The 22,444-nt window shown below is 37.1% G+C and overlaps 1 protein-coding gene across 22 annotated transcripts in view; it reads left to right on the top strand.

Annotated features, from left to right (window-relative positions):
- The window catches only part of DLG2 (discs large MAGUK scaffold protein 2), a 2,253,656-nt gene that overhangs the window by 1,695,600 nt on the left and 535,612 nt on the right, over positions 1–22,444 (top strand). For all 22 annotated transcript variants that reach the window (XM_051821188.3, XM_089332011.1, XM_051821160.3 and 19 more), the window contains 2 exons: positions 111–255; positions 4,283–4,421. In XM_051821188.3, the coding sequence (XP_051677148.1) occupies positions 111–255; positions 4,283–4,421 (284 nt within the window). The remainder of the gene's footprint in view (positions 1–110; positions 256–4,282; positions 4,422–22,444) is intronic.

Genomic DNA, 22,444 nt, shown 5'->3' with positions numbered 1-22,444 from the left:
ATCATTACAGTTTATTCTTTAAATAAGATCATAATTCCTGGTTCCTTCTGACAATATTTCTCTTCTGCTGCCTAGGTTTAACTCTAATATTGAATTGTTTTCCCTTTCAGGTAAACAACTACAGTTTAGAAGAAGTAACACATGAAGAGGCAGTAGCAATATTGAAGAATACATCAGATGTAGTTTATCTAAAAGTTGGCAAACCCACCACAATTTACATGACTGATCCTTATGGTCCACCTGATATTACTCACTGTAAGTACCATGCTCAGTGTTGTTTTTGAGTAGTATTCAATGTTACAAAATAAGAATTTACAATTCTATTTTTAAGTCCTCTGCTTGTTTCTTCACTCTCACTTCGAGGAACATGTAGAAGGAGTATTTGGCTTTTCACCCCTGTTTTACTTTACAAAATTTACCTGGAGTTTGGGAGTGGGGATACCTTGATGAGTTGGTAGACCCACCATTATGGGAAGGATTAGTTGTGTATGCTGTGGACAGTGTGATTACAATTATTTAAGGGCAAAACATTACATGACTAGGACAGAATAGACCAGAGATACCTCTATGTTTCTTCCTGAGAGAAGAGACCTAGGATTTCAGTGGAGAAATTATCCTCAGTCAACATTGTCGTCGTCGTCATCATCATCATCATCATTATAGGCCTTACCTTGCCTTGAATTGGCTATATTGTGGGGAAGCTAGGAAAAATAATGTCCCTATTGCAACAGAGTTGTATTCAGAGTAGGGGCTTCTAGGGCAACAGCTAATGATGCGATTCCGTATGGGAGTCCTCACGAAGTTCATGGCTCACAAAAGCCCAGTGTTTTCTCATCTTCTTAATAGATCAACAGGAACCTAATGTAAGGTTCTGCCTTTAAGGACTAGATTTAGAAATAATTTTTTGGGTGTAAGTTTATTTATTTGTGAAAAATAGAGGAAGGAAGAAGGAGAAGACAGAGATACAGAGAGAGAGAAATAGAGGAGAGAGAAAAACGAGTAACTTCTATCTACTAGTTCACTCCCCAAATGCCCGCAACAGGCAACAGTCAGGGCTGGGCTAGGCCAAAGCCTGGAATCCAGAGCTCAATCCACATCTCCCATATGGGTGGCAGGGACCCAAGTACTTGAGCCATCAGCTGCATTCTCCCAGGTTGTGCATTATCAAGAAGATGGAATCAGAAGCAAATATGGCCATCAAACTAGGCACTCTGAGAGGAAGACATCCCAAGAGTTTTCTTAACCACTGTACCAAATGCCCACCCCACTTATGAATTTAAAGGAAAGTTTTGTTGACATCAATAAGTGTGTTCACTGTGAAAAAAAAATTTTTTTACAGGCAGAGTGGACAGTGAGAGAGAGAGAGACAGAGAGAAAGGTCTTCCTTTTGCCGTTGGTTCACCCTCCAATGGCCGCCGTGGCCAGTGCGCTGCTGCCGGTGCATCGCACTGATACGAAGGCAGGAGCCAGGTGCTTCTCCTGGTCTCCCATGGGGTGCAGGGCCCAAGCACTTGGGCCATCCTCCACTGCATTCCCAGGCCATAGCAGAGAGCTGGCCTGGAAGAGGGGCAACCAGGACAGAATCCGGCCTCCCGACCAGGACTAGAACCCGATGTGCCAGCGCCGCAGGCGGAGGGTTAGCCTATTGAGCTGTGGCGCCGGCCTTTTGTGAAAATTTTTTAAAAATTTATTTTTTATTTGAAAGGCAGAATCACAAAAAGAAAAGGTGAGACAGAGATAGAGAGATTAGAGATAGAGATAAAGATAGCGAGAAAGAGAGATAGAGATAGAGAGAGATCATGTACCACTCTCCAAATGGCAGCAACAGCCAGTGCTGGGCCTGGCCAAAACCAGGAGCCAGGAATTCCATCAGAGTTTCCCACATGGTAACCAGGACTCAAACACTTGGGTCATCATCTATTGCTTTCCCAGGCATATTAGCATGGAGCTGGATTGGAAGTGAAGCAAATGAGACTCAAACTGAGCTCATATGGGATGCTGGTATCTCAGGCAACAGCTTAACACATTGTGTCACAATGACAGCCCCAATACATGAAATGTTTAGGGTCCAATTGTGACACTAAGAACTCAGAATGTCTTCAACACCTGCCATTACAAGGACAATTGTCTTAAGCAAGTCATTTAGCCTATCTTTTATTTAAAAGATTTATTTATTTATTTGAAAGTTAGAATTACACACAGAGAGATGGAAAGGCAGGGAGAGAGAGAGAGAGAGAGAGAGAGAGAGAGAGGTCTTCCATCCGCTGCTTCATTCTCCAATTGGCGGCAACAGTCAAAGCTGTGCCAATTCAAAGCTAGGAACCAGGAGCTCCGTCCAGGTTTCCCATGTGCCTGCAGGGTCCCAAGGACATGGGGCATCTTCCACTGCTTTCCCAGGTCATAGCAGAGAGCTGGATCAGAAGTAGAGCATCCAGGACTTGAATCTGTGCCCATATGGGATGCTAGCACTGCAGGTGGTGGCTTTACCCACTACGTCACAGCACTGGCCCCCAATTAACCTATCTTAAATTTAGATGTTTCTCTTGAAAGAAATTTATGGATTTATATTAGCTGTTGCTTTTCTTAATAGTGATTCTAAAATGCAGCATTCCCCCCAAAAATGTGTTTTTTTCAAGAAGACAGTAAACTAAGATTAGCTTTACCTCAGTATATGAAACAGTTTTACCTTTCAGTCTTTCAAGCTAGATGAATTTAGAAAAATTAGTCTTGAGAGCCTTTGAGGCACTTCATGAAAGGCATATAAGGTCAATGTCAAAGAGAAAAAAAGAAAAAAACTACCTAAAAACTTTGAAAAATATCCATTGAATAGCTTCAATATGTGCAAGTCACCTTGTAAGGTAAAATGTAGGCTACAGAAGGGATACCGTATTGGCATTCAAGGAATTTGGTTGTATCAAGAGCTTGGTTCAAGGTAGGATAATTGAGAAATATAAATAGCAGCAATCTTTGGCAGAAAAAGAGGGATGTGTTGCCATAAGAGAGGTAAAAATAAATATGCTTTGGGTACTCCAAGGAGGGAGATATATCATCTGTCTTTGGAAGATCAGAAAAAAATTTTATACAGAAAGTGTTATTTGAGTTGTGTCATGAATAATAGGTGAGTTTTCAATGTCTGAGTTGGAGTGGATGAAATAAATTATAGGCAGTTGGTACACTGAACCAAATCATGAAGCACAGGCTTTGTTTGAAGACAAGAGAGGTTTAATGGGTTTAATATGGATCAATTTTACAAGATTGAAAAGTTCATGCTATATATGCAATACAATGGTAGTAATAGAGGCTCAGCAGGAGAACAATGGATCACAGTTGTGTTTCAGGAGTGTTTTCTTTATCTATTGTATAAAGTAGATTTGAGGAAGTAGGGAGGGAACAGGTACCCAAATGGGGGTTAGGGTATTTCAATCAATCAAAAGGGAGATGAATTTGGAAAAAACAATGGAAAAGGAAGACCTTTTGGCAAAGTTCTTTGACCTTTCTGGGAAGGGAGTACATATTTTGGGAAAAATTCTTACACAAGAAATTGTTCTGGGGTAGGCATGTGAAACAGTGGGTTAATACACAACTTGAGATGCCCACATGCCATATCAGAGTGCCAATTCCAGTCGTGGTGACTTCACTTCTAATCCAGCTTCCTGCTAATGCATCCCGGGAGTCAGGAGATCATGAGTTAAGTGCTTGTGTCTCTGCCACCCAAATGGGAGACCTGGGTAGAGTTCTTGGCTACTGGCTTCAGCCTGGCCTAGCCCCAGCTGTTGCAGGCTCTTGTGAGAGTGAATCAGTAGATAGATCTCTCTTCCTTTTCATCTCCGTCTCTGTCTATCTCTCTTTCTGATGTTCTGCCTTTCAAATATATAAAAATAAATAGACATTTTTTAAAATCCTTGTTCCTTGGGAGTGCTGTGCTCTTTATGACTGAATGCTAATTATGTGAGCTCTGCAATTATAAAGCTCACATTCTTATTTAATAGAAAATTTGTCATCATTCTGAAAATGTGTGCTGGGTCTCTCCTCCAATTCTTCTCTTCACCTAATTGTACTAATTTGGGTTACAGATATAGCTCTTATTACATCTTTCTTATCCTAAAGGTCACCACCATGTGCCTGCATATATTAAATCAAACAGCAACTCCTCCCTTTTGAAGGACAAGATAATATTAGGCATGTAGCAAGCCCTTCTATTTTTAACACACCCTTTGAAGTACAGAATGACACATTGAATCACCCACATAACAGGTCCTTTTATTTTTTTCCTACCCCTTAGCTTATTCTCCACCAATGGAAAACCATCTACTCTCTGGCAACAACGGCACTTTAGAATACAAAACCTCCCTGCCACCCATCTCTCCAGGAAGGTACTCGCCAATTCCAAAGCACATGCTTGTTGAAGATGACTACACCAGGTCAGATTTGTTTGTTGGTTAATTGAGTTTACTTCCATTGCCAACAGAAAATCACATTTTCAATTTATTTTGAGAATAAAGCTTCTGAGTGCCAGTTGAATTGTATCTTGAAGAATGGGTAAGATTTCAATGTCTGAGAAACTTAAAGTCTTGCCTCAAGAGGAAACCTGAAAATAGTGGTAAGCATGAGTAACTGTCCTGCGTTATGAAGCAAATAGCATTTTTGTGTGTGTGGGGAGAAAGAGTAATAAACACTTGTCCATCACCTTCAAATTATTAAGTTTTCCTATCTGATCTCATTGGAGCCTTCCAACCATACTATAGGATGATATTATTTGGGGGAAGAAGATAATGCCGACATTCAAAAGGCAGGAAGTAGCATATTAATCTTACCTATTTGGTTAGTGAAAGGACCACAGAAATTTCCATGTTCTTGCCACCAATAACTACAGTGCAATCTGGCAATATAGTAACTATAGGTAGAAATGAAAGGAGAGAAGTTTCTCCAAATGATTGAATCTAATACATCTCATAATTCTAAATGATAATGGAACAGGATTCTAAGAGTGAGAACCATATTACTAATCCCACAATAAAGCCAAATTTAGTCAGCACTCCTATAAAAAAGTCAGTTTTGACAGTTCAGAGAAGACCAATTCAATGTATTTAAATGATCATCAGTAAATATTCAAAAAAATTGGATAATTAGTGAGTGAGTGGATGAATATTAAGAAATGCACCTTTTTATCTTTAAATGTTTTGTTTTAAAGTTATGCGCACTCATTACAACTGGCAAAGAAATACAAAGATAATAAAGAAACAAAAATCCCCTTCATACTCTCTCCAGAATTACCTACCTGTCTTAAGGTACCCAATTTGACAGCCTGGCATGAACCTTCCATATATTCACAAATGCATACAAATAATACGCTCAAATATAAGTCAGCTTGACATTGCTTTTACAAAATGTTAGTATTTCACACAATTTTCTGTAACTTTGCCATGAATAATACTTTCACCAAAACTAAAATCGCACACATACACACACACGCACACACACACACAAATACCCTTTATGTAAAAAAAAAGAGAAATGACCTGTTCTAGTTTGGTATCCTGCCTCTCTAATCAAAGCCAGTTGTAAGCCTTAGAATTGACTTCCTGCTGGTTCACTTTCCTCACTGGTACATATGTATGCTTTGTCCTTTCCATTGTTTGGAATATCTTTTTAAATGATTAGGCATTTTTCATTTATTCTGCAATATCAGGTTGCTGAAGTAGCTTGTAATATCTCTAGCCAGGGAATGGAATATTTGGATGCTGAAAATGTGCATCTGTGGCATAAATCAAATGTAAACTTCTTCCCATGTGGAAAAGTCTGATCTCTATGCTTTTAATTAAAGTGAGGGTTGCAGCAAAGATAATCCTCATGGTTCTCTAAAGAATTGTGCAAATACAGGCACCTTTATCCACCCGAGCAATGATCTATTTGCTCTCATCCTATCTCTAATATTTGATATGACTTTAATTTGAAAATGCCATTTTAGCTTACTAGGCCCCGTAGTAAATTAATGTTTATTAAAGCCACCTCATAATCTAGGCCCTGTGCTAGCTGTTTTAGATATACTATCTATTTAATCCCTCCAAAAACACAGAGAAGGGTTTTTACCTCCATTCTAGAGAAGCAAAAATTGAAATTCCAAGAGATTAGGAACTTGCTTATGATTTTATAGCTTTTCAGTAGAAAAACTGAGTTCCTTAACAGCTATAAAATCCTGGCTAGAAAGAAACATCTTAATGTCTCCTTATTTTCAAAATAAAATCCAAGTCATATATAACTGTACTCATTATAGAAGTATGCAGCTAGAGAGGGATCTGAGAGTTTTTGGTAAGCTTTAAAAACAACTAGACTGGGGTTGAGATTTATGTCTACCTCTGCCTGAGTGACCCCGGGCAAACCATTTCACCTGGCAGGTTCTGTTTCCTCATCTGGAAAAAGGAATAGTAACTGAATCTGTCTCTCCAGGTTGCTGCAGTGATTAAATGAGTTAATGCATGCAAAGAACTTAGAGCATTGCCTGGCACATAATATATACTCAGTGAATGCTATCTATTTATAGTAGCTATACTTATCATTCTTAATCCATTTCAGATGTCACAGGGAATGCTTTTACAGATGGTGTCTCAGGAAGAGAGTAAATTTCTTCCTACTGAGATTATCTTAGTTTCTGCCTCTGCCTCTTCCCCTGTTCCCCTGAAAGACAAGCTCACTAATAACTCTACATAAAATCTTCTTTCCAGTGATTGATACATGGCAAATTTGTGAAAAAAGGTTATATCAGTTCACATGCACAGACACACACACACACACACACACACAAACATTACCACTCTTTGGCCATTGCTGGTATCCTCTTGCGGGTGCTCTGGCATTGTTGTGAGTCTCACAGGTATTTTTTTTGTTAAGACTTACTTACTTACTTACTTACTTACTTATTTATTTATTTGAAAGGCAGAGTTACAGAGAGGCAGAGAGAGAAAGAGAGGTCTTCTATCTGCTGGTTCACTTCCCCAAATGACTGCAATGGCCAGAGCTGGGCCAATCCGAAGCCAAGAGCCATGAGCTTTTTCTGGGTCTCCCATATGGGTGCAGGAGCCCAAGGACTTGGGCCATATTCTACTGCTTTCCCAAGCCATAGTAGAGAGCTGAATTGGAAGTGAAGCAGCCAGGACTCAAACTAGTGACCATAGCAGGAGCTTGTTCCGGGTCTCCTACATGGGTGCAGGGGCCCACTTCTACTGCTTTCCCAGGCCATATCAGAGGAGCAGCCAGGACATGAACCAGCACCCATATGGGATTTTGATACCTCAGGTAGAGGCTTAGCCCACTGCACCACAGCACCGACCTCACACTGCTTCATTCTTAAATATTATTTAAATACTTCCTATTAGTATATACTGCACTGGAAATATAAAATTGAATAAGAAATAACATTTAAGATTTATCAAATTAAGACAAAAATTTATGTAAACCAATAAATTCCCAAATACCTGTTCCCTGATTATGAAGACCTCACCCCTCTGTGAAGTTTTCAAAAAAGCCCAGTTTATTAATTTTTTTAAATCTTTAGACTATATATATTATCTATGCATATATATATGTGTGTATATATATATATATGTATGTATATAGGAATCTAGGCTTCAAAGAAAGTTTTGAAAAAAAGAAATGACTCTTGTGTTTGAACTTGAAAAAGTTGTGGGCATTGGTCAGAAAGTTAAGAAGTCAAAAAGGGTATTTGTGGTAGGGGAATGACAGGTAGATTCAAAGAAGAATGTGAAAGAGGGAACAAGATGACTGAACAGTGAGAAGCCTCAGTAACCTCAGCCACAGAAAAATACCAAAATAATCAAGGATTGATCGCATTTCCAGAGGACTGCTTGGAAATTTTCAGGAAATATGTGACAGAATGGCAAACAGCAGAGACTCCTAAAGCCAGTAGAGAGAGAGGAACAAAGTGAGTCATAGCCACTTCCTCACTGGCTTCTCAAGCGGGGGGTAAACATCTTGCCAGGAAAAGGTAATAAGAAAACACCATGTCACCCCTACTCCAACCACAGAAGAGCAACCTTGACTATGGGATAATGTCACAATCTTCACTGACTTTTAATCTAGCCTAGAGAGCTGATTGTGGTCCGGGCAACTACTTTGTCCCCCAAAAGGAACCTATATTGCACCCTTCTGCTCCCAAAGCATCAGACTCCAAGCTGCTGTGGTAGATACACTGCTGATCTCTATTCTGACTTAAGGAATAGCAAACATCCCCAGTGCTACTAGAAGCCACCAGAGTCAGAGGCCAGGCACCTTCCAGGGTAGAGAGTGGGTCCCCTGAAGCTGTGGAAATTCACAGTACAAGCCCTGGAGCCATGTTCACTTGCTTTGCATGATCCAGGGATGTTGCCCTTGGTCTATTGTTGCTCAACACCACAGCATATCATAAAAAATCCAAGAGGAACTGAGGAAGGTTCCTCTGCATCTACTAGCACATAGTCCTGTATGCCAAGAGGACAAACCCCAGTGCCACCTTTGCATGTCTTGTGGGGACTGGGGGCAATTCTATCTATGCCCTGCAGACGTGGGACTGTTGCTGTTGGTGCTACAATTCCTGGGGGGAACTCACATTCACCTGCAGTATCTGGAAAGTCCTACCTGCATTTGTCTGCTTCAGGCTGATGGCTGCCAGTCCACAAACCCCAACACAAATGGCTCTATGGGACCTGGGTAATGACCCCACTGCATCCTTCAGTTCCAGGGCTGAGACTGTTATTACTATATTACTATTATTACTATATTGCTTAGGCAAGGTCCTCTTAATATTCCCTGTGCTGGGACTAGGGCTTTTGGTGCTGTAAGCCCCAGCACCAGTCATACTGTCCAGGCAGAACCTGGGAACAGTTCCATCCACATCACACAGCCCAGAACTGCTGGTGCCCCAAGGCTCAGCATCACTTAAGCTTGCCTGACAAAACAAGGGAACAGCCCCATCTGCTTCCCTAAGCACCAAGAAGGAACTACACCCATCAGAAACCTTGAAGTTATTGAGACACAACTCTCTGGAGATTGCAGATACATATCCTAGGCAGGCCACATCAACTTCAAGATCATACTTGTTCCTCAATGAAATGCTCCAGAGTAGACAACTATGACACTCATAAACACTGCTGCCATTGATTAAAGCTAAAATCACTCAGATGTTGTACTTCTGGGCTCATTTGGAAACAAAACCAACTCCACCACCCAAGTGATATCCTACATTCCATTTAAATGTTATAATTCCAGTGTATATCAGATGCACAGAAAAAAAAAATTCTAATATAGGAACAAAGGAAAGATGAAGTAGCAAGGAAGCATGACATTCCTAAAAGAGCATATTTCTCTAGAAATACATCTTAACCTGAATGAAATCAATGAAATGCCCAGAAAAACAATTCAAAATATTGATCCTAAAAATATCAAAGAGATGCAAGAGAATAAACATCCTTTCTTGATAAAAAAAAAATGCTTTAAGCAAATTGGGTATAGAATGAACATACCTCAACAAAATATTGAATGGGGAAAAGTTGGAAGCATTTCCACTAAGATCCAGAACCAGACAAGGATGCCCACTTTCACCATTGCTATTCATTATAGTTCTGGAAGTGTTAGCCAGAGGCATTAGGCAAGAAAAAGAAAGCAAAGAAATACAAATTGAAAACAAGGAAGTCAAATTATCCCTGTTTGCACATGACAAATTCCGTATATAGAAGAACCAAAAGACTCCACTAATAGATTATTGGAACTCATAAGAGAGTTTGGTAAAGTTGGGGAATATAAAATCAACATGTAAAATTCGATAACTTTTTTATACACAGACAATGCCATGTCTGAGACAGAACTTGTAAGATCAGTCCATTTACAATAGCTACAAAGAATTGAAATACCTTGGAATAAATTTAAGCAAGGAAGTGAAATATCTCTATGATGAAAATTACAAAACATTAAAGAAAGAAATAGAAAAAGACACAGAAATAGAAGAATCTTCCATGTTAGTGGATTGGAAGAATTACTATCATCAAATATCCATATTACTGAAAGCAATTTTCAGATTCAATGCAATCCCAATCAAAATAATGGTGAAATTCTTCTCAGATATAGAAAAAATGATACTAAAATTAATATAGAAACACAAGAGACCCTGAATAGCTAAAGCAATATTGAAAAATAAAAATAAAACTAGAGGCATCACAATTTCATATTTCAAGTCATACTACAGGGCAGTTATAATCAAAACAGCCCCATGACCCTAAAGTTGTAATTGTGAAATGTATGAAGTTTATAATTGTAAAGCAGTATAGTTCTGCATACATTCCTAAGAACTTACTTCTAAGGTTACAGCTTAAAAACTTGCCATGACACCCCAAATTCCCTTAAGGTGGGTGGTAAAAATAGCATTCTAAGTGTTATAGAGATCATACGGATAGAATTAAATGTTTAAATGTTCATATAGTGAGGACTAAGTGGTGATAATAACAGATATAATTTAAAAGGAGTGAATGCTCCAATGTCAAAAGCAGTTCACAGAGCTGACTCATAGAATGACAATCACTTTAAATAGCACTCTGACCTCAGAATCAACCAGTAAGGCATTCTAGTTGGGCTGAACAACCCAGGGGAGTATTTCAGGCATGGAAAGCCAAGACACTGTGGCAAAAAATATTCTTCATGAAGGATCTGTTGGGTAAGACCCCAGTGGATGGCCGGTGCCACGGCTCACTAGGCTAATCCTCCGCCTTGCGGCGCAGGCACACTGGGTTCTAGTCCTGGTCAGGGTGCCGGATTCTGTCCCGGTTGCCCCTCTTCCAGGCCAGCTCTCTGCTGTGGCCAGGGAGTGCAGTGGAGGATGGCCCAAGTACTTGGGCCCTGCACCCCATGGGAGACCAGGATAAGTACCTGGCTCCTGCCATTGGATCAGCGCGGTGCGCCGGCCTCAGCGCACTAGTCGGTGCGGCCATTGGAGGGTGAACCACCAGCAAAAGGAAGACCTTTCTCTCTGTCTCTCTCTCTCACTGTCTACTCTGCCTGTCAAAAAATAAAAAAATAAAAAAAAAATACCCCAGTGGAATGAAGTGGCCATCAAAGAAGGAAGTGCTTTCCTCTGAAGGGAGGTGAGCTTCCACTTTGTCTACAGCCTTGTTGAAATACTGAAGAAGTCTGTGGATCCAAAAGGCTTCCATAGCCTAGGAAACTCTTGTCAAGATCCTCAGGTGATCACTGTTGTCATACATAGGAGTTTTAACTGCTAATTTAACAGCAAAAGTCACTGTGCGCTAACTTCCCATGCAGGATCTCTGACCTCAAAGAGTTGTATTATGAGACTTAATAGTAAAACTTGTTCTCAAAGAATTACTTCATTTTAGTGTATTAAGTAGGGGATATTCTTAGGTCACATAAATTATAGTTGTCCAAGTGCTCACAAAAGATGTATCATTCTTGGATTCCTCCCTAAAGATAATTAAGTTTAAAAAAAATAGCAAAATCACCATCAAGAAGCAATGACCTTGAACAACCCTTCTCTGGACTGTTGAGCAAGTTTTGTTCTTTTTTTTATGTTTTTGTTTGTTTGTTTTTAGGGTTTTTTGTTTGTTTGTTTTTCTTTTTCATCCTTATACAAAGTGCTGAACTCTTTACCTAGAATAGTTAATCTTCTTTGTATAGAGTTAAATGAAAATATATCTTAGTAAAAAACAAGACTGGGAATAGGAGAAGGAAGAGGAAGAAGGGTAGGAGAGGAGTGTAGGTGGGAGGGTGGGTACAGATGGAAGATTTACTGTGTTCCTAAAGCTGTATTTATGAAATGCATGCAAATAAATTTAAAAATAATAATCAAAACAGCCTGATACTGGCAGAAAAATAGACATGTAGACCATTGGAACAGAATAGGAACCCCAGAAATCAATCTATACATCTAAAACCAACAAATCTTTCACAAAGGAGTTAAAATCAATCCCTGGAGAAAGGACAGTCTCTGCAACAAATGTTGCTGGAAAAATTAGACCTGCAGAAGTTTGAAACAAAATCCTTGCCTGATTGAAAGGAAACACTAAGATGGTGGAATAGGGAGCAAGCTGACTACTCTATTCTAGGCAAAGATAGTTAAAAAAAAAAAGTGGAGAGAATCCAATCTCAGGAAAGAGGGAGAAAAAGGCAGAGGAATCTCCACAAGAAGTAGAGGGACACTGTGGATCTACATGAAGGGTGCGGATGTGCACATTTCAGGACCCCAGCAGCCGAGAGCCTTAGCACCAACTTTGGAGAGTGTGGTGAGACTAGACTGCAGCAGCTCAAGCCACTGGAGAAAAAGCTACTGGAAGAGCCTAGCATGAGTACAGCTTGGAGCCCTGTAGGGAACAGTGTACCAGCCAAACTAGAGGGAAAAAAAAATGGGTGCATGTCTTTCTCTTTCCAACCACCTTGCACTGGTGTCCTGTAACTAGCTGAGAGAAGGCAGGCACCATTTTGGACATATGTAACAGTTATGCCAACTTGTGTCTGTGTGCCTAGCAACCAGCCAAGTGGAGATGCCTAAGTCTGGCTGGGAGAACTGATAGGGAGCTGGGTGCTCCTGGTTGTGGGAGAACTGTTTGCTGAGACTATGAAAACACTGTGGCTGTGTGTGAAGGCGCAGGGTATGGCTAGGTCTTTGGGTAGTCACTATGGTGGTTCCCCGTGCTCTGGGCTCCCTGATTCCCTGGTGAGGGTCATTGCTGAGGGATTCGTGTTCACACTGAAAACTGCATGGATCCATTGTGTGGTTCTTGTGGTGGTGTGAATGAATATTATACCAGGCATTGGACTCCTTGGAAGAGACAAGGCAAGCATGAGACTATGCCAACAGGGCAGATTAATCCTCCACTCTTATAAAAAAAAAAAAAAGATTGAAAGAGAGAGAGAGATTTACCATGCCCAGTTTGAGTGCCACTGGAAACAGTCCCCTCACCCTGGAACACTGAACAGAGCTCCCTGGCCACACCCAGCACACACCCAGGGTATTCACTAAAAGAACAGACATTCCACTAATCCACAGAGGTGTTGTTCAAAGATAAAAGCCATCACAGGGGGAAAAAATAAAACAAGTGTCTCTCCTCAAATGCCCAAAAATAAATGCAGCAACTCAAAAAACAAGAATAAGGAAGACAATATAATGCCTCCAAAGGCATACAATGAAAATTCAATACCAAAATGTGAAAAGGAAAAGATTAAAGAAATGTGGGAAACGAAATTCAAAAAATGATTGTAGGATTACTTAGAAGTAATCAGAAGCAAATTCACAAATTAAAGAAACCCATACATGACATGAATGAGCATTTTTCCCAAGAAAATGCAAAGTTTAAGCAGAAATCAAAATGAAATATTAGAAATGAAGAATTCAATAGATCAAATAAAAATGTGGTGGAAAGCCTTAACAAAAGACTTAGTGAGGCAGAAGAAATTTAGAAGACAAATCTCTGAAAATTTTACATTCAGAAGAAAAAAAGAGAAAGGAATTAGAATACTGTTTAGTGTTGGAGATTTATGGGATACTATCAAACTGCCCAACATATAGGTCTTCAGAGTTCCTGAAGGCATGGAAAAAAGAGAATGGCTTAGGCCTTTTCAGTGAAATAATTACAGAAAACTTCCCTAATTTGGAGAAAGAAAGGAATATCCAAGTACAGGAAGCACATAGAACTCCTAATAGACATGACCAGAAAATATTCTCACCACAACACATTGTAATCAAGCACTCCACAGTAAAACATAAAGATTCTAAAACATGCAAGAGAGAAATGCCAGATTACTTTCAGAAGATCTCCAGTTAGACTCACAGCTGACTTCTCATCAGAAATCCTACAGGCTAAAAGAGAATGGAGAGAAATATTCCAAGTCTTAAGAGAAAAAATCTGTCACCCCTGAATTCTGTACCCTGCATATTCTCATTTATGAATGAAGATGAAATAAAGACCTTCCACAACAAACAGAAATTGAAAGAATTTGTCACCACTCATCCAACCTTAAAAAAAAAAATGCTTAAGGATGTGCTACACACAGAAACATAGGTCATCACTATGAAAGAAAGTGAAGGCAGAAAAATCTCCCAGTAAAAGTACAAAGGAAATCCAAAGTAAACAATAGGAACATTTATGGAAAAATGGCAGGGAAATTGAATATACTCTGGTTTTTCTTCTGTAGATCCATAGATTTCAGAATATCCTGTTACTGTGAATCTAGCCACATATTAAGGCAGTCTGGTTTTGAATATTTTTATAAAGAAGACATTGATTATATTGGACCATCTTTTTTTCCCTTCTCATAGTATATCCCATTTGTGTGATTACAGTGTTAATTCTTAGTTCTTATGTCTTTGGGTATCTGTTCATTTTAAATGAATTTTTCCCTGTCTTTGAAGCTCAGTCCATAAATGTGCTGTTGCTGCAAAAGAAAATACTTGGATTTGTATTACTTGAATACTTGAAAACTGAAAATGATAAGATACATTATGTAATGAATTAGGATTTTATTTCTGGATAAATTTAGAAATGAAATAAAGTTTTGCACTACTTAAAGAATGAAAATAATGATAGTGCTTATAAACACTGTGAACCCTTTTGTGTTTAAGGCATTCAAAATGCAAGTGTTTACTAGATTTTTCTCCTGAAATCCTGCTCTTCTTTTCTGTGCTTCATGCATGTACTCTTATTATTGATGTTGTAAAACAGCAGGGTTAAAGTATCATTATATCTGTGTTTATTATGAATCCCAAAGCTTTTCTAGTTAGGAAAGATAGTCTCAAAAATACCATTAGTATCATTTTTTGGTTAATATTTTACCAACTAATGGAATTTTAGATACCCTTAATAATTTTAATGAGGTGTTTATAAAAATTTAAAACATTACACATTGTATTTGAACTAGTTAGTGAAGAGTAAGAAAAAAACTAGCTTATTGAGATGTAAATGTTCCATTAGTTAAATTTCAGAAATTTTAATAAATAAACTTTCAGAAATAGGTTGAGACCCAATAATATTCATCAAACTAGCTCCTGTGACATGGAAAATAACCCCAGACATAGTGGAGGATATGTGAGGGCATTTACTTACCATGGTTGCGGTTATGGTGTGCTTGCACTTAAATACAGATAGTGTCACACTGACATTTTTGTTGCCCAATAATCTGGAATAGTGTCCTGCATTTATCTGTACTAAAATAACTATAAATTAATGGAATCTACAAGGAAGAAACTTTATGACTGTACTGTATTTTAGAACATTTGTACAGCTATGTAAAGTTTTTATGATACAAGATATTTGGATTTTAAAATTAGCTATTATAAAAAAGAACACATGGCATTATTCCATGTGCTTAAAAGATAACTTGCTTATTGAGTTTCAGAAGAAAAAAATATGAAATGAGTGTCACTGCATTAGCTATAATTTTAAATTGGCAAGTTGTAGCATAAAACTTAAGTCTGCGTTTTTCAAATGTGAACCACAGTAGTCTAATGCCACTTTGCATATACTGTTAAGTGCTACAAATAGTCTCAGCATTGAATATGTATTGATACATCTCAAATGAATGCAACCTTTGATGTAGATGTTTTGATAGGCCTCAGACAGTATCTGAGTGTCTGCAAATTTGTTAATCTGTTTAGTAATGAAGATACTTCCTGTTCTTTTTGTAATGTTCCATATTTTTATGTTTAAATTTGAATTTTTACATTTTTACTACTTTTAATTTAAGTACAATTTGTTCAGTGGTTAAAATGTGGTTGTCAGTGAAGAAACTTAAAAACAGCCTCATTCATATAACTACTTAAGTAAAAACAACATTTTGTGTTCTATGTTCATACACTTCTAATGATCTGTATTTATGTTTAAACATAAGTGATGATGCATTAAAAAAAAGACTCCTATCTTACACTTTATAAAAAATCAATTAAAAATGGGTCAAGGATCTAAATCTACAACCTTATACCATCTAATTACTAGTGGAGAACATTAGGGAAACTCTGCAAGACATTGGCAAAGGCAGACTTCTTGAAAAAGACCCCAGAAGCATAAGCAATCAAAGCCAAAATAGATGAATGGGATTACATCAGTTAAAATGCTTCTATACCTCAAAGGAAATACTCAACAAAGTAAAGAGGCAACTGACAGAATGGGAGAAAATGTTTGCAAACTGTGAAACTGATAAAGGATTAATATCTAGAATCTATAAAGATCTCAAGAAACTCAACAGCAACAAAACAAACAATGCAGTTAAGAAATGGGCAAAGGACTTGAGCAAGCATTTTGCAAATGAAGAAATTCACATGGCCAACAGACACATGAACAAGTGTTCAGGATCACTACCCATCAAGGAAATGCAAATCAAAACCAATGAGGTTTCACTTCACCCCAGTTAGAATGGCTCTTACACAGAAATGCTGTCGATGATGTAGGGAAAAAAGATACCCTAATCCACTGTTGGTGGAAATGTAAACTTGTGCAGCTACCTTGGAAGACAGTATGGAGATACCTCAGAAAGCTGAAAATAGATCTGTCATATGACCCAGAAATCTCACTCTGAGAATGTATTTAGTTTCATGTAAATCACCTGAGAATTAATAGTATTCCACCAATTTCCAACAAATATTTTTAACTTGAATGAATGAATGAATTTTCAGTTACATAGCAGAAAACTTCTACCCTCTCCCATAAAACTGAAAGAGAAAGTTTTTAAAAGTAAAAACTGATGAAAGAATTCTGCAATACATGTTAATGTTAAGTAGCCCAGCAGAGTTTATTTAGAAATACAAACACACACACAGAAAATAAATACATTAAAATCTTACTGAATTTTTCAGTAATAGTTCAGGATCCAATATAGTGTGCAAAAGATTCTGGATTTCCCAGTCACTTTGTATAGGAAATGACGTGCTTTGCTATGTAGCATGTAACTTTAGATTCCTGAACACCTCCACTTTGCTTCTTACCCTGAGTCCCAGCAAATACAGGAACACAGCTGTTGAATCATTCATTTTCTGGATTTGGAAATATCAAAGAATTAATGAGTATAGAAAGTTGTACAGCAGAGACCAAGAATATCCAAGGGAGGTCAGGAAAATCAATTGAACAAGTCAAAATACTAGGAATGTATACTGAATGCTCTGTTTTTAATATGTCTTACTTACCTAAAAAGACATGAGGGCTATTGCTCTCTCTCTTAATACAAGTAAGGAGAAGATATCACCAATGCTCGAGAAAAATTAATAGACAGCAGAGTTTGTTTTGCTTAAAATGTCTGCATGTGTGGACTTGTTTTTTCCTTATTGCCCCAAATCCCTTTGTGTATTGGGATGGCAAATGGGTTTTACACTGGACAAAACATGTTATTTTGGCAAAGAAGTACTTAGCCTTCCTGCTTCAAGTATTCCAATATTACATTAGAAATCAGTATATTTGTTTACTGTACCAATGTCCTTCATACAATTTTGTAATATTCTGGGATGGGAGAGGGAGCAGGAAATAGGAGGGTTATGGGTGGAAGGGAGGGAAGTTATGGGGGAGGGGAAGCCACTGTAATCCAAAAGCTGTACTTTGGAAATTTATATTTATTAAATAAAAGTTAAACAATTTTGTAAAAAAAAAAAAAAGAAAAGAAAAAGAAAATAAATCTCACTCTGAGAATTTTCCCAAGGGAAATGAAATCAGCAGATGAAAGTTAACTGTATACCCAAGTTTATTGCACAATAGCTAAATCTGGAATCAACCCAGATGTCCATCAACTGATTACTGGATAAACAAATTATGACATATACTATGGAATCCTACTCAGCAGTAAAAAGGGGGGAAGACCCTATCTTTTGCAGCAAAATGGATGCAATGGGAAACCATTATACTTAGTAAATCATGCCAGTCCCCAAAAGACAAATATTATATAATTTCCCTGATCTGTGGTAACTAATAGAGTACAAAATAATGTTATGTACATGAGTGAAACTGACTTTATGACAATTGATTATTGTTTATAGTCTTTGTCTCTACTGTTAAGGAACAATATTTTTTTCTCATTATTATTTGTTGAATTCTTTTCTTAGTGGAGCATTAATCTTATGATTACAAAATAAACTGAAAGTATGTTATTGTAAAATTAAAAGGAAGAATAAGAAAGGAAGGAGAAGGGAAGGTGATAGGAGCAGTCCCCAGAGGAAGGGTAAGGTAGGAAGTATCACTATGCTCCTAAGTCCATATATAGAAAGTATATGAAATTTGTTGCCTTATATAAATAAAAAATATTTCTACCAGATAAAAAATGAGAAAAACAATAGATTATGTGAATGAAAAATTCTATAAAGAGATAAAAATCATTAAAAGAGCCAAACAAATTTTAGAACTGAAAACTTTAATAAATGAAATAAAAATACAATTGAGAACTTCAACAGCAAAATATACAAAGTGGGGGAAACAATTTCTGGTCTGGAAGACAAAACTTTTTAAATAATAAAGACTATATATGACATATCAACAGCCAATATCACACTGATGGGAAAGAACTGAAAGAATTTCCCCTCAGATCCGTACTGAGAAAAGGATGTTGACTTTTGCCACTCTGATCCAGAGTATTAGCAAGAGCAATTAGGGAAAACAAAGAAATAATTAGCATTAAAATTAGAAAGGATGAAATAAAAATATCCATATTTGCAGATGAAATAATTTGGTATATTTAAAAAGCTACACCACCCACCAAATACTGTTAGAACTAGTAAACCAATTTTACCATTTACAGGATACAGAACCAATATACAAAAAACAGTAGCATTGAACCATAATAGATCCAGTATGGGCAAAGTAATGCTGAGAGAAAAAAAAAGAGCTGGAGGTACTACAATACCTGATTTTGAAGTATACTATGAAAGTATAGTAATTAAAACAACATGGTACTTGTGTAAAAACTGACACACAGATCAATGGAACAGAACAGTGAGCCCAGAAATCAACCCATGCACATTCAGTTAACTGATTTTTGAAAAGGGTGCCAAAAATATACACTGGAGAAAGGAACGTATACTCAACAATATTCTGGCAAAATTAGAAATAAATATATAGAAGAATGAAAATTGATTCCTACCTCTCACCGCATACAAAAATCAATTCAAATCAATCAAAGACCTAAATATAAGGCCTGAAACTATGAAATTGCTAGAAGAAAACATGGGGGAAACTTCAAGACAGTGATGTAGTCAGTGATTTTTTTGGGATAAGACCCACAAAGCACAGATAGCAAAAGCAACACTAAATAGCTAAGATTGTATCAAACTCAAAAGTTTCTGGACAGTATAACAATCAAGACTGAACAGACATCCAACAGAATGGGAGCAAATATTTACAAGCCATTTATCTAAAAAAAGGGTAAATATCTAGAATATATCAGCAACTCAAGAAACTCAATAGCAAAAGTGAAACAAAATAAACAATTCAGTAAAGAAATAAGCGAAGGACCCAAACAAACTCTCAAATGAAGAAATACAGAGGCCAGTGTTGTGGCTCAGTGAATTAAGTCACCTGCTATGCCAACATCCGGTATCAGAGTGCTGGTTCAAGTCCCAGATGCTCTGTTTCCCATCCAACTCCCTTCTAATGTGCTTGGGAATGCAGCAGAGTATGGCCCAAGTGACTGGACCTCTGCCAACCATGTGGGAGATCCAGATAGCAACCATTTGAGGAGTTAATCAACAGTTGTCTCTGTGTCTCTCCCTCTCTGTCATTCTGCCTTTGAAATAAATAATCTTTTTATAATAATCTTTTTTATTTTTATTATAATTGTAAGTTTTATTGTTTTATAATATTTTTATTATTATAAAAATCTTTTTATAAGAAAATAAAATCCTGATATTTCTAAACAAAAAAATAATCTTTTTTTCAAAAAAGAGAAATACAAATAGCCAACAGATACATGAAAAAATGCTTCAAATGTCTTCAAAAATACACATCCCACACATACTATATTCAACATTCCCAATCCCCATGCCACATGGCAGCTCCTCATTTCATGTAGTCTCTTTCCATGGAGAAATTCTGGATAAGGGGAACTGGGCGTGTATCAGAAGACTGGATTGTAGTCCTGGACCTACCACCTCCCTACCTAGATGACTCTGAATAAGTAATTTAATCTCTGAGTCTTAATTTTCTCATCTGAAGATTTGGCATAAAGGAACTTTTGATTTCCTCAGGGAATTTTGAGGTTTTAACAATGATAATATTTGTGAACCTTGTAATTTTAGAAGGCCATATAAATTTTTTATCGTACTAAGGTTTTATAGTAAGTATTATTTGCAGCCTGTTTTGTGTTTTCCTAAAATAGCAAATCTAGGGAATGAATCTCTGCTGGTGGGACTCAGGCCAGTAGGGAAACATTTCTGTGAAATGGGAACTTTCCAACAACCTATAAAATCACATCAGATTGGAAGCCATTTATTCCATATGCTCATATCTTATTCAATCTGTGGTAAAAAAAAAATCGCCATTCCCCTGACTTATAATCACTTTCATTATGTATATATAAAAAGATTTTGTTAAGCAATTTTTATTAGAATAATGCTACAATGACTTAGCTTATATCTTTCTTACTGTATAAAGAAATGTATAACTGAGTTAACTGGGAAATTTTGTTTTTCCATTTGTTTAAGGAAAGGAAGCATACAAATAACAAGATCTTGGATAAAATTCTGATACACTGCCCATGAGTCCCCTATAAATCAGTATTTATTGTGATATACATATCTACTTTTCAGTTTTAGACAATAAAACCATTACAATGATTTTGAAATGGCATTTGGTTCAGGAATCATTAGACTATCAGATTTGGAGGAAATTAAATAAATATAGATTCTAATATTCATTTCTTCATTTGATATTCTGGGATTAGAAGGCCTAAAATTTTTTGGCTTTACCTAGTCTCATACTTGTTAGTAAAAGAATCAGATTTAGAACACAGGTCTTTGAAAACCAATCCAGTACTCTTTCTGTTTCTCTGAATTTATGTTCAATTTTGGAAGAACTAGAATAAGAAAGTAACAATTATAAAATTCTACAATGATTCAATGATCACCTGTGAGCATTGGCCACTTTATACAACATGTACAGTCATGGATTCTGTCTCTATTGAGACAAGCCTTCCATGGTTACTCAGAAGTGCAAACCACTATTCCTCACCCTCTGGCTGAACCTTCCTGAGATATATAGGCAAATCATTAGTACTAAAATTAAACTCAAAAATTGGAGATGTAAAGTCAGAACTACTGTTGCAAAATATAGGGACTTAATTTCCCATTATGAGCATAGTAGATGTCATCATGGAAGCCAGAAGTTTAAATTATAATTGTAAGTATTATATTTTCAATCTTGGAAACCAAAAGTCACCTAACCTTGAACTTAGTGTACACAGTTGTCTTTGTGGCTGGCTGTGCATAATGTTCCTTCACCTGATTTATTTATCAAAAACCATAAGTTAAATAGTCTTAGGAAGGATTCTTGTTGCAGAATTTTTCAAGGACCACTCCAAAAAATGTGACTCTGATATTTATCAGTTTGACTTTATTACCCAGTAAATATGATCCCATCAGTCTAGAATTTGCCTCCACTGTATTCTCCCCAAATTACAAAGCACTCACTTGCAATACAATGTCTATTCAAGTAGTCTTTTCTTTTTCACTCATTTATCCATTTATTCCTTCAATGAATATTCACCTTCTACCATATTCCAAGTGTGGTTGTGAATGACAGTCACAATGGTAAACCAGACAAGGTTTCTATCCTCATGGAATTTATATTCTGTTATATTGGATAAGTGATACACAGGTAAATTAATCAAGTTCAGAAAGTGATAAGTGCAATTAAGAAAAGAAAGTAGGATAATGAGATAAGCAATGATTGGACACGAGGCCAATATAAAGTAAGATAACCAGGGAGTGCCCCTCTGGGAAGATAGCATATAAGCAGAGATCTGAATAAAAAGAATAATTAGAAATAGAATATCCCAAGAAGAGGGAATAGCAAATCCAAAGTCGTGGAGGAAAAAATAAGTTTAGTATATTCTGGGAACATGTAGCTATCTAGGTTGGCTGGAATGAGATGGAACTATAGGATACTATATTAAGTGAAATAAGTCACACAAATTAAAGAGCAGGGAGTACCCTAAGCAGACAACTGACCCTACTTCAGAATTATGGACAATAGAGTAGAGTGATTGTGTTCTTGGGTCCTAGAGCTACCCTGTTCATATTTCAATCCCACCTTGTCCAACTCCTAGCTATGTTATTTTGAGTAAGCTGTCTAACTGTCCTATGCAGTAGACTATTGAAGAACAGGACAAAATTTAGATGATGTATGACTTCGTAGGTAATGTTGAAGTACAGGTTTATTTTTAAGTACACTGAAAATCTGTTGAAGAGTGCTAAATCAGGAAA

This window comes from Oryctolagus cuniculus, chromosome 1 (genome assembly GCF_051225735.1).
Source record: "Oryctolagus cuniculus isolate XC-2025 breed Fujian yellow rabbit chromosome 1, ASM5122573v1, whole genome shotgun sequence".
NCBI lineage: Eukaryota > Metazoa > Chordata > Mammalia > Lagomorpha > Leporidae > Oryctolagus > Oryctolagus cuniculus.
This window is presented reverse-complemented; position numbering and strand designations above follow the sequence as displayed.